Below are 12,623 nucleotides of genomic sequence, written 5' to 3' on the forward strand. Positions count from 1 at the left end.
TTGCTCTAGACATCTGCTTTTAGCACTCCTTCCAAGCAGGGAGGGGCAAGAGGACACCATTTTTAAACTCCTTCCACGACCAATTAATGCACAGGCTACTCTCAGCAAATACCTCCATCGTTTGCAAGAAATCAACTCTTGCAGAACGCATTGGAAACCGCCCAAATATTAAAAGTAGAAAAGGTACATACACCATTACCTACAACCCCTTTGAATATATTACTAAATAGCTATTGGAATGATTGGCATGATTTAAAAGTTCACTGAAAACATGAATTAAACATGCCCCTCTGCAATCTAACAACTCCACAATTTTCAGTAACAACCCCTACAAAGCCTCCAGTTTCATTTCCCTTCCTGGATTGAGAGCCTGGGGCAAAGAGGAATGAAAGGGTGGCAAATTAAAGTTTCACCCACACAGACAAGTGCAGGTTAGAGAGGGAATTAGGAAATTCTCAGGAGGGTAGAAAGGCATCTTAGAAAAGAAAAGAGAAAAAGAAAAAAAGAGAGATTGAGAGAGTGTTTCCCTAAGTGGCCTTCCTCCAGTCTCGCCCTGCCCTAATCGAGGCCGGAATGGCAGAGGTTGCAGCCTCCCTTCAAGCCCCAGGGTCTCTCGGCACGTTTCCTAAACCTCCATCCCCAGGCCTGGCCCGGAAAATGACGCCCCAGCGGTTATTCCATTTAATGTCAACTCATGTTAAGGAAAGATCCACTCAGTCTCATTCCAGCGGGGCCTTGGACTGGGATCCTCCCTGTAGCCCACAGCCGGAAAGCAGGACCGATGGGGCCTGGTCCCGACGCCCCTCGTCTCCCGCCGGCTCCAAACTTTCCCCAACTCCAGGCCCACCTGTCACGGAGGGAGGGCGGGCCAGCTCTCGGGGGCGCCCAGGAGGCTGCCGGGGCCTCCAGCTGCCCGGGTGCCCCCTTCTCCCCGCCGGCCCCAAGCCCCACTCCCAGGCCGGGGCCGCCTGGGCCTCTCCCATCTTCGACCCGGCCCCTCGGCGACCCGCAACCCTCGGGAAGCCCCTCCCGCCTCAGCGCCGGGGAGCTGCGGCCCGGCGCCGGCCCCCGGGTGGGCCCGGGCCGCAGCCTCCTCAGCCTAGGGGGTCGCCCGGACGGTTAATACCCAAGGCCCGGCGCCCTCCCCCGCCCGGGGCTCAGCCTCTCACCTGCCGCCGCCGCTGCCGCTGCCGCCGCCGCTGCCGCCGCCGCCGCTCCACGCTCCTCCCGGGAGGGGCCCCGACCCGACCCGGCTGCGGACCGCTCTGCTCTCCCCCTGGGCAGGCCCGGGGCGGAGCCGGGGCCTCTCCTGAGCGCCGCAACCCCCCGCCCCGGCAGCCGCCGCCGGCGCCGGGCACCACGAGAGGGCGGGCGGGGGAGGGGGGCCTCGGAGGCCGCAGATCCCCGGGCTCGCGTACAGAGCCAGGCGCCTGACGCGGGCCCGGGCCCGGGCGGCCGCGGGGGGCGCGGGACCGGTCTCCTGGCGCCGGACAAAGGCCAAGGGAGGCGCAGAAGGGCCCAGGCCCGGCCGGGAGGTGGGGGCCCGCTCGGCTAGGGGCCACTCGGGTGCGGCGCGGAAGGCGGGGGGGTCGGAACCGCTGGAGCCCAGGACCCGCCTCCGGCCCCTTAATCCGGATCGGTTCGGTCCGGATTAGTAGTGATCGGTGTAAACACACTAGTGAAACCGCGTGTTTCCTCGCGAGATTTGCACGGTTGGGAGGCAGGGGGGGTTCCTGGGGGGGTGGGGGAAGTGCCGACAGTGGGGGAGGAGGGGGAGGGGACGAGGAAGGTGGGGGGGGTCCCCACTGCCCCGGCGCCCCGCCTCCTCCAATCAGCAGCCGGCCTGCCGGGCAGGGGTTAACCAGGGGACCCCGCGCCGGCGAAGGAGGCCGCCGCCTCGCCTGGCGGCTGAGGGCGGGCTGACGGGCGGCGCCGACGGACGCACCGCGACGCGAGGGGAGGTCTGACCCGGCTGGGTTGGAGTCCCGGAGCCCCCGCAGCCGTCTTCATAAAAATCGGCCCCCGCCCCGCGGGACCGGCCCCAGCCGAGCGGTTGGGCCGGCGCCCTGGGTCGCGGACCAGCGCTGGAGGGGCCTCGCTGCCTGGGCCGGGCGCTTCCCGGATCCGCCTCGCCGGACCCCGCGCCCGCCTAATCCCTGATTTCCACGAGTTTGGGTGAGAAGTGGGGTTGCTCTGCCCAGGATGGATTTTAGAGGAAGAAAGCCGAGAGCCGACGAACCCCGCCCGAACTTCCCCGGAGACGCCCAGTTAGTGAGTTGGCTGTGTCCCCTCGTGTTGGCTAGCTCCCACGCCTCGCCACGCTCCGAACCCACCGTCCCGCTCCCCAAATCCACGTTTGCGCCGTGGAAGGCGGACAGAGCTTCACCTCCACGTACCTGGTTGGCAGGGCGTCTTTAGGGTCAAGAGGTGCTCTGGGATCAAGGCTGAGCCCCCACCCCCATCACAGTGCTGCCCTTCGGAAGGGGCGGGGGGCGCTGCCCCAAAGGGACTGTCTCAGTGCGCCCTGGGGGAGGTTCCATTTCAACCTTTGATTAAAAACAAGGCTCTCCTGGGTACTTAGGGGGCTCTAAGAATAAGTGCTAGAATGGGGAAAACAGGCCTGCCCCTCAGTGTCTACCGAGGAATGGGAAATAGGCAAGGGTGCAGTAGCTCTTTCAGCTAGGCGGCTTCCTACACAGAAGGCTCCCATTCTGATCGCCCAGCACCAGAGAAAAAAAATCACATTCTCCGACATCTGAGCCAGGACACTGACTTCTACACAGATACCCAACTTTTTATTTTCCTCTGATGCTTCCTTGATCAGATGTCTGAAGATGTGTGACAACGAGTGGCCTGGGGAAAATGAGCAAGAGACTTGAACTTTTCCAGGGGGTAGGCAAGTACTTCAGGTGATGGTTCTGCCTTTCTTTCTTCCTTACTCTTAGTTCTTCCTGTATTTACGGAACATAGACCTGCTGAAAAGGCAAAGGATGGCTGTTTACTTATTGTTTGTTGTCCAGCCTTCCAAACTCTTGGGCACATTCAAGCACTGTAGAAAAAAATCCATTCAGCCAAGAGTCACCTTGCTTCAAATCCCAGACAGGTTGGGCCTTGCACATACATATTTCGATAGATAACAGTGTTTGAAGGGGAGGGGGAAAGCAAGTTCCAGGTAGAGGGTAGGAAAAAGGGCAAGGTAAAGGACTATCAAGGGAGCAGGAGAACCAAGAGTATGTTCCTCTACAACTCAAAAAAGAAAAGCACATGAGACAAGTTCTGTCCTTACAGTGAATGATCAAAAACGTAACTCCTTAAAATGACACTGGAACATCTCAAAAGAGAAGCGTTTAAGAGAAAGAACACTGGACAGAGTTGGAGCTGAGCTCCGGCCAGCTCCTCCACAGAAAAACTGCTTGGGCCTGTCACCTAATCTTCCAAGTTTCGCCAACCTCATCTGTGAAGGAGTTTGAACCAGAGGATTCCCAGAGTCCTTTCCAGGTCTAAAGGGTTATGATTCCATTTTTTGAGGTAACTATGAAAAAATAAAAATAAAACTAGTCATTGAAATTCAGGAAAAGATGAGATTTTGTTTCACTTTGCCTAGTGTGTTTTTCCCTGCATGTCAGAAAACTGACACTATCATAGGTCTGTTCACAGCCCACTCCACATTTAACACTCATCCCAAGAGGAATTGCTCATAGGAATTTCTTGAATTTGCTTACCACAAAAATGGTGTGCTTCTGTTTGTTGTTCAGTTGCCCATTCCTGTCCAACTCTTTGCGACCCCATGGACTATAGCATGCTGTCTGTCACTCACCATCTCCATTAGGTTTGCCCACATTCATGTCCATTGCATCAGTGATGCCATCCAGCCATCTCATCCTCTGATACCCTCTTATATGCTTCTGTTTATAAGCAGATAAACTACTAGGCTTCCCTAGTAGCTCAGATGGTAAAACATCTGCCTGCAACGTGGGAGACCTGGGTTCAATCCCTGGGTCGGGAAGATCCCCTGGAGAAGGAAATGACAACCCACTCCAGTATCCTTGCCTGGAAAATTCCATGGACAGAGGAACCTGGCGGGCTACAGTCCCTGGGGTCACAAAGAGCTGGACAAGACTGAACAAGTAACACACATAAGCATATAAGTGAAGATATCAAATACTAACGATCAGAGAAAAGAAGCAACAGATGGATGATTTTGTTTTTGTCCAATGGGTCTCACGATATAATTTAACCTTGGGTTCATGAACCCACTTGTTTAAAGTGTGTTGGCTCACAGAGCAACTTTGTGAAACTCAGTTTGTCAAAGGCTGGCAAATGGTGACACTCCCCATGCAAAAGCCCAATTGCTATCAGAAGGCTCAAACATGGGTTCATCTAGATGTTCCCACTGATCCTGCCTTCAGGGTAGCATATGACAAGTCCTCCGGGTCCATGTTCGTAGTCACAGAAGGGACAAGGGAGTTGGCGTTCCCCAAGCTGCGCTCTGCAGGTCTCAACAGGTTAAATGCTTTAAAGGGAGTGGATGTACATTGGTCCTCAGGACTCTAGGTTAAAGTTAAGTGGAATCCTTTATTTCAGTACTTCTTAGAACCTAAACTGTATAATATACACAAGACAATCTCCAGGAGGGGGATTGGGGTATCCACTGGTTTCTAATATAATTTTTTGAACCACCACTCTGGTATTTTTTTGGTTGGTGGTTTCTGATACTCATGGGAGATACTTTGAAAAAGACACTGGAGAAAACTAGTTTTAGCCCTTCCTTGCCCTTTCACTGTTACCATACTAATGAATGTCCACAATCTTCTTAAATGCTTCATAATACCCACCATCTTCAGCGAAAAGATCATGGTATGTTTTACCAAGTGGGGGACCTTCACGTGCACCTTTTCTAAAAAGAGCCTGCAATATGATGGCTAAGAGGACAAACTCTTGGTCCAGGGCCCTGGTTTTCTTTCATCTCTGCCCTGCCTCTTACCAGCTGTGTTGCCTTAGGCAAGATATTTAACTTCACTAAGCCTCAGTTTCTTTACCCATCAAATGGTGTTAAAACTTCACAAGCCCTGGAGGAGGAAATGGCAACTGACTCCAGTATTCTTGCCTGGAAAATTCCATGGCCAGGGGAGCCTGACCGATCAATCATAGTCCATGTGGTCTTTACAAAGAGTTGGACACAGCTGAGCATGCACACAATTATTGAAAAATACAACTATTTGGTTCTAACTGAATCGGCTCCATAAAAGAGGGGAGAGAAAATTGGAAGAAAAAAAAAAAAAAACACCTCACAGGGCTGTTGGAGGACAAAATTAGATGATGTGTATGCCTGACAGAATAATCCCTCAATAAACGGTCCTCAAACCTCATGTTTCTCTCAAGGATACCTACCTTTGTCATTAGATTGTTTTGGCAGCACACAGTGTAACTTCAGAAATCAGGCTGACAATGTACTGAGTCGTTCATGGAGCTATTTTCTTCATAACAGAAAAAGGACTTGATAACAGGAAAAATGTCTCTTTAAAGAAAGAAATAGCTCTTCCTGTTTCCCATCATGGCGCAGGATCAAGGTGAGAAGGAGAACCCCATGCGGGAACTTCGCATCCGCAAGCTCTGCCTCAACATCTGTGTCGGGGAGAGTGGAGACAGGCTGACCCAGGCGGCCAAGGTGCTGGAGCAGCTCACGGGCCAGACCCCAGTGTTCTCCAAAGCTAGATACACTGTCAGATCCTTCGGCATCAGGAGAAATGAAAAGATTGCCGTCCACTGCACTGTCCATGGGGCCAAGGCAGAAGAAATCCTGGAGAAAGGTCTAAAGGTGCAAGAGTACGAGTTGAGAAAAAATAACTTCTCAGATACTGGAAACTTTGGCTTTGGGATCCAAGAACACATCGACCTGGGGATCAAGTATGACCCAAGCATCGGTATCTATGGCCTGGACTTCTACGTGGTGCTGGGTAGGCCAGGTTTCAGCATCGCAGACAAGAAGCGCAGGACAGGCTGCATTGGGGCCAAACACAGAATCAGCAAAGAGGAGGCCATGCGCTGGTTCCAGCAGAAGTATGATGGGATCATCCTTCCTGGCAAATAAAGTCCCGTTTCTATTCAAAAGGCCAATAAAACATTTTCAATGAAATGTAAAAAAAAAAAAGAAAGAAATACATTTGTTGGGGGGAGGGGAGGGCCCAGTAGACAAAATATAAAAGTCACCTGGTCTGTTTATATTCTTCTTCCCCTACCCTTGAGGGTTTCTAATGGTGTGAAGAAATAAGGGATTTTGTGAAGGTAGTATTTCCACCAGAAATTCTGGTGGGCAGGGCCATGTAGAACGTTAGGGTAGTGGTGGTCGCACAGAACTAGGTTCAAACCCCATCTCTTCACCTCTCCGCTTCATCTGAGAACTGTGGCCTGCACATCTAATCCCATAGTGGCTTTAATGAAAACTGAAATAGTGGGACTAGCCTGGTGGTCCCGTGACTGAGACTCTGTACTACCAATGCATACCAATGCAGGGGGCCCAGGTTTGGTCCCTGGTCAGGGAACTAGATCCCACATGCCACAACTGAGACCCAGCACAGCCAAATAAATAAGAAAAAGATTTTTAAAAAATAAAGTTGAAATAGTGATGGGAAATGCCTTCTAGCTGCACCTGACATGCAGTAGACATTTGGTCAGTGCTATTTCCTCCAGACTCCCCATATCTAACAAAATGGAAAAGCATCTGGCGGCCAGGCAAGTGCTCCATGGATGAAAGAAATTCATGTCTCATGTCTCAGCCTTCACAGGACTCTCTGCCAGTCTCTCCCCTATCTCTGGTTTCCATACCCTCCTCCTGCCCAACTTGCTTCAGAAGCTCTTCCTGGGCAAGTCTCCTTGACACAGTTTATTTATCAAGTCATGCTGTCTTCCCCACAGCCCAGTGATGCTGGAACAATGTTCTTATTCTCCTAGAGAGCAACTCCCTTCTCTAATTTCCTCCTTCAACTCCCTCAGCAAATGTTACTTTTTAATACTTGTCTTCCCTGCATTGTGTGTTCCTCCTTCTCAGCAACTGCAACAAGAATGAGTGCCCACTTAAGTGTAACAAGCCCCTTAAATGTAACAAGCCCCCTCCACTGAGCTACTGAATCCTCCATTTTAGTTTTTCTCAGAAAACCTCAAGATAGAAAATAGCAAACACCCTGCATCTGTGGACACTAGCAAAGTATATTTTATCAATCTTCCTTCCATTGACCTTTCTATTAGGCTTAAGTAAGCAAACTCCAGACACCCTGACACAGGTTGGGAGGGAAAGGGGACCTCAGCCCTGAGCCCACAGAGAAGAAAGAAGGAGATCACTCAGTTAGTGGCAGGAGACTTGGGCATAGTCGGCCCAGAAAGGTGAATCAGAAGATGTGTGTGGTTTTTGTATGGCCTCTGAATGACAAGAATGAAGTGGGTGGTTTGGTTTGGTTTTTTCTTTTGGTAGGGGGGTGGGTTTTTAATTGTTGTTCAGTGGCTAAGCCTGCAGCATGCCAGGCTTCCTTGTCCTTCACTGTCTCACAGAGTGTGCTCAAACTCATGTCCATTGAGTTGCTGATGGTGATGCCATCCAACCATTTCATCCTCTGTCACCCTCTTCTCAATCTTTCCTGCATCAGGGTCTTTTCCAACGAATTGGTTCTTTGCATCAGGTGGCCAAAGTATTGGAGCTTCAGCTTCAGCATCAGTCCTTCCAATGAATATTCAGGGATGATTTCCTTTAGGATTGACTGGTTTGATTTCCTTTCAGTCCAAGAGACTTTCAGTCTTCTCCAGGACCACAGTTTGAAAGCATCAATTCTTCAACACTTAGCCTTCTTTATGGTCCAACTCTCACATTTGTACATGACTACTGGAAACATCATCACTTTGATTATGTGGACCTTTGTCCATTTCTTTTTAATGGTTGAAAGAAAATCAAAAGAAGAATAGTATTTCATGACTTGGAAATGATATAAAATCTAATTTGGTGTCCATAAATAAAAGTTTCATTTAGAACACAGTCACACTGGGACTTCCCTGGCGGTCCAGTAGTTAGGACTTCGCTTTCCAATGCAGGGGGTACAGGTTCAATAGCTGGTCGGGGAAGTAAGATCCCACCAAAAAACTAAAACATAAAGCAGAAGCAATATTGTAACAAATTCAATAAAGACCTTAAAAATGGTCCACATCAAGAAGTAAAATAAATAAAACCCACAGCCACACTAATTTCCTTACATACTATCTGTGGCTGAATTTGCGCTACAAATGGCAGAACTAAGTAGTAGTGACAGGCAGGCAAAGCCTAAAACATTTACTATCTGGTCCTCTGCAGAAAAAGTTTGTCAACTGCTGCTCTAGGCCAGGGCTTCTCAGATTAGACGGAGCAGATGTATCCCTCTGGGCTTCCCTGATGGCACAGATGGTAAATAATCTGCCTGCAATGCAGGAGACCCGGGTTTAATCCCTGGGTTGGGAAGAGTCCCTGGAGAAGGGAATGGCTATTCACTCCAGTATTCTAGCCTGGAGACTTCCATGGACAGAGAAGCCTGATGGGCTATAGTCCACTGGGTCACAAAGAGTTGGACACGACTGAGTGATGAACACGTTCACATCACGAATCCCTCGGGCATCTTCCTAAAGTGCGTCTGGGGCGGGACCTAAGGGTCTACTTTCCTCTCAGCCCTCAGGTGCTGCCACGGGTCTGCAGGCCACGCTGGGCAGGTCAAGACCCTCAAAGGCACATCAGTTACATTAGTAATAAATGCCTTATGTGAAGACTTTGTATGTACACTGAGCAAATCTTTTAAAATATGAAGAAAACTGGAGTGTAACCCATGATAATAAACCCAATCGAAACTTCCACATTTCATTCCATTGTTTTGGCATCATGTGACAGCCTAACAGACATGGAAATAGATTTGCTCTCCGCCTGGCTGAGGCCAAAGGGATTGCAGCCGAACGCTCTTGTGATGTGGTGCTTCCTCTTATTGGCCCTAAGCTTACCAGTCCAGCTACAGAAGGAACCTCCGTGTCCTGGTGTTCCAGTGTTTGGAAAGGGGGTCTGAGCTCACCTTATCCACAACAGTATTGACTTTTCCACCTTCAGGCAAATCCTTTCTCAGCTCCTTCTTCAGTGACAAACCCTTGGAAAAGTAGCTTGGATTCAAATCTCAACATGTCTACATATGTGAGAAGTATGTAAAAGGTCTTCTGAGACCCAAGGACACCTGACTTCTGGAGCCTCAATCTCCTTATCTGCGCTGTGGAGATAATATATATAAAGCACCTGGGTTACTGCTGGATCCATGCCAGGTGCTTCCAACCTGAAATCATCATAAAACTTACAGGCAGAACCTGACTCTCTCCCTACCTAACTCATACTATTGTTTAGTCGACAAGTCATGTCCAGCTCTTTGTGATGCCAGGGAATATGTAACCTGACAGTCTCTTCTGTCCATGGGATTTCCCAGGCAAGAATGCTGGAGTGGGTTGCTATTTCCTTCTCCAGGGGATCTTCCTGACTCAGAGATCAGATTCATGTCTCCTACACTGCAGCTGGGTTCTTTACCACTGAGATACCAGAGAAGCCCATTTAACTCATATTATCAAATGTCAATTCCATTCTTTCATTACTTCAAAAACCCTGGAATCATCCTCTCTTACACCCTTATCCCCAGCACTTCCACTCCAGCCTCACCAGCCTGCTCCCACCTCAAGGCCTTTGCCCTTTCCCTCTATCCACCTGGAACACCTTCCACCAGACACCTAGCAGGTGTGGCCACATTACATTGCATGGACTGTGCATTATCTTCTGCGTCTGTGTGATAGTGATACGGAGCTGGCCAGTAACTGTCTTTCCATGATAGAGAGAGAAAAACCTCCAGGCTAGGTTTTTCAGTAGAAAGAAGTGAGAAGGACAGTTTTAAAAGAAAGACTATCTCATCACAAGGAAAGGAACTTTTTTTTCCTATTTCTTTAATTTTCTGTCTATATGAGATGATGGCTGTTCATTAAACTGACCATGACGGTCACTTCAGTGATGTACCTAAGTCATCATGCTGTATGTCTTAAGTGTATAGTGCTGTATGTCAGCTGTATCTCAATAAAACACAAATTTTAAGAAGAAAAAAAAAAACACAAATTTTTAAAAGCCCAAAACTAAATCCTCACCCTTAGGTGCATGCCACTGAGAGAAATGGACAATAATGCAAAATTGTACATCAGAGGCACGGAGTGCCAGGAGAAATAGGGATCAGGGACGAGGACCAAGGGCTGGACCCCAGGGGCGGCGGAGATGCTACGTCACAGAGAGAGGTAGGTCAGGGACGGCTGTTCTCTGATCACCAGACGTCTAAGCAGGGGCCTAAATGAAATGAAAGTGTAAACCTTGTCACCGTCTGGGGGAAGAGCCTTTCAGGCAGAGAGAACAGTGAGTGAAAATGGCCCCGGGCCAGAACTGGCGTGTTGGCAGCAGGACCACTTGTCAGGCAGAGCTGCAGCATCACTCTGGGCCTTATGAGCCTTTTGTGACAGGATGAGAAGATGCCTGCTGCTGAGCTGGCATGCGCATAGGCCACAATCTCACCAAGGTTTCGGTAAAACAGGCGCTTTTATGTTGCAGTGTTTCAGTGTCTTGAGCCTGTGTTTAATGCTTGATCCCAAAGGGCAGGGATTATAGCAAAAAGCACTTATTGAGCATTTATGGGGCAGGCACTGGAATGAGAGCATGTTCATGATCACTTTTAATCCTTTCCACCTTGAGGGAGCCCCACCATACAGAGGAGGAGGAGGAAGTGGAGAGGAGGTGAGAGAATTCTCTGAAAGCTGGTCTGCCTCCAGGGTCTGTGCCCTCTGCCCCCTGCTCTGCAGGGTATGGCTGAGCCAGGGCACTCGGTTCTGTCCCTCTTGTCCAACTCCAGGTTCCACCTGCTCCTTGAGTTTGCTTCAGCTAACACTTAAGTTCCTGTCACCTTGTTCTGGTTTCTTGCTTTTTACCCATATTTATTGTGTTCTACAACTTTTCTACCTGGCTGTTAGTTTCCGCCTGCTCTGGAAGTGTAGACTTGGGCAGTTGGTTAGTCACTTAGGCAAGACTCTTACCAAACTCATCATCACCCAGAATCTGGTTCTCAGGTCTTCAGGTCCCCCAGCCCCAGAATTAATCCAGTTCCCAAAGAAAGTCATCAAAATGCTGAGAACAGTACATAACCCCGGATGCCAGCTGAAGACAACTGCTGTTTTCAATTCCTTGAAATAGTGTGTCTTCTAAAAGGACAGGATGCTAGGTCTGTCCCCTCTCATGAAATTACATCAAAACCCTGCTTTCTTGACTTCTTTCTCTTGGACTTACCTCTCCTGAAACCACAGTTTATATATAGGCTTGCAATTTATATTTAGGCTTACATTTCCTTAGAAATTTGGATCACCCATTTTTAGCCAACCCTGCAGCTTCTGGTACGTTGGTAGTTGATTTCGTCCGTCATTATGGAGCCTCCCAAGTGGTATTCTCTGGTTTTGCAAGTATCCTAGTGAGGCCTCACATTTAAAAACTCTACTTTAGTGTTCATTAGCGTAAGACTTTTGGAAAATTACTTCAACTTCCTCCTCTATCAAACTGGGAACTAACACCTGTTCTCCTCCCAGGCTTGCTCTAAGGATTAAATCAGTTAACTCTCTAAAGTCTTCTGAAATTTGAAGGAGAAAAAAAGTGCCATTTGTAAATGCAAAATGAAATTATTCTTTCAAGGCAATTTTCCCCTGAAACAATAGTTTAGGCAACAAAGAAACAGGGTTTTGGTACAGCTGGCCCGGCACATGGCCTGTTGTGACAATGCCTATTTACACAGTGGCCCAGTAGCCCTTATCAATGGATCAGTGGGAGTGTGGTTCCATCAGCTCCAAGAACCAGCGCCTTTAGAATAAATACTATCTCAGTGTGAGGCCATCCACAGTCTCTGGGTCCTGTCTTTTCCCAGTCTCCTGTGCTCTGTCCAGATTTAGTTTTTACTTGCAGAGTAAATGTGATGCTGTCAAAGGAATACAAGATGCAGAGTCACAAGCCCTGGGTTCAGAACTCGGCTCTACCATGCGTGCTATTGAGGGTCAGCCAAGTGTCCTGCCTGAACCCCTCCCTCACCCCATAAAATGGGGCTGCTCACATGACCTGCCCCTCAGAGTTGATGTGAGGATGGGATGAGGTAACCAAGGTTCAGAAAGATTAGTGTGGGGAATTCCCTGGTGGTACAGTGGGTAGGACTCCACACTTTCACTGCTGCGGGCCCAGGTTCGATCCCTGATCAGGTAAATAAGATCCAACAAGTGGCTCATTGAGGCCCCCCCCAAAAGAAAAAGAACTAAATAAGTAAATACCTCTGATCTTAATGCAATGCATAATAGAGAAAAGATATGAAAAAATGCTACTTTAAAAGAAACAGAAAGATTAGTGTAGTGCCTGGCATGTGAAGACACTCTGATGATGCTTGTTTAAAATAACTGAACCATACTGATTTGATTAGAGAAAGCAGTTGGTCACTAGTCTTCTCAAAATGCTTGCCTTCATCACCTTTGCCTGACATACCAAGCTCTTTTGTTTGTCAAGAATGTTTTTTGCTTTCCTATTC

At 49.0% G+C, this 12,623-nt stretch overlaps 2 protein-coding genes across 6 annotated transcripts in view; one reads left to right on the forward strand and one right to left on the reverse strand.

Annotated features, from left to right (window-relative positions):
* The window catches only part of TLK2 (tousled like kinase 2), a 127,380-nt gene extending 126,070 nt beyond the window's left edge, over nucleotides 1–1,310 (reverse strand). For 3 of the 5 annotated variants that reach the window (XM_065909581.1, XM_065909579.1, XM_065909577.1), the window contains exon 1: nucleotides 1,170–1,310. The gene's annotated coding sequence lies outside the window, so the exon portion shown is untranslated. The remainder of the gene's footprint in view (nucleotides 1–1,169) is intronic. The other 2 variants (XM_065909582.1, XM_065909578.1) reach the window with 1 other exon arrangement.
* Nucleotides 1,311–5,554: 4,244 nt separating this feature from the next.
* LOC136149363 (large ribosomal subunit protein uL5-like) lies at nucleotides 5,555–6,159 on the forward strand. The gene has a single exon (XM_065909576.1). It carries the CDS (start codon nucleotides 5,555–5,557, stop codon nucleotides 6,089–6,091), a length of 537 nt encoding a protein of 178 aa, XP_065765648.1. The 3' UTR covers nucleotides 6,092–6,159.
* The last annotated feature ends 6,464 nt before the right edge of the window (nucleotides 6,160–12,623 follow it).

Source organism: Muntiacus reevesi, chromosome 18 (assembly GCF_963930625.1).
Source record: "Muntiacus reevesi chromosome 18, mMunRee1.1, whole genome shotgun sequence".
NCBI classification, from domain to species: Eukaryota; Metazoa; Chordata; class Mammalia; order Artiodactyla; family Cervidae; genus Muntiacus; species Muntiacus reevesi.

Bases quoted from the DNA above. Each gene is read 5' to 3' on its own strand.
- LOC136149363 (XM_065909576.1), top strand. From the start codon at position 5,555: ATGGCGCAGGATCAAGGTGAGAAGGAGAACCCCATGCGGGAACTTCGC.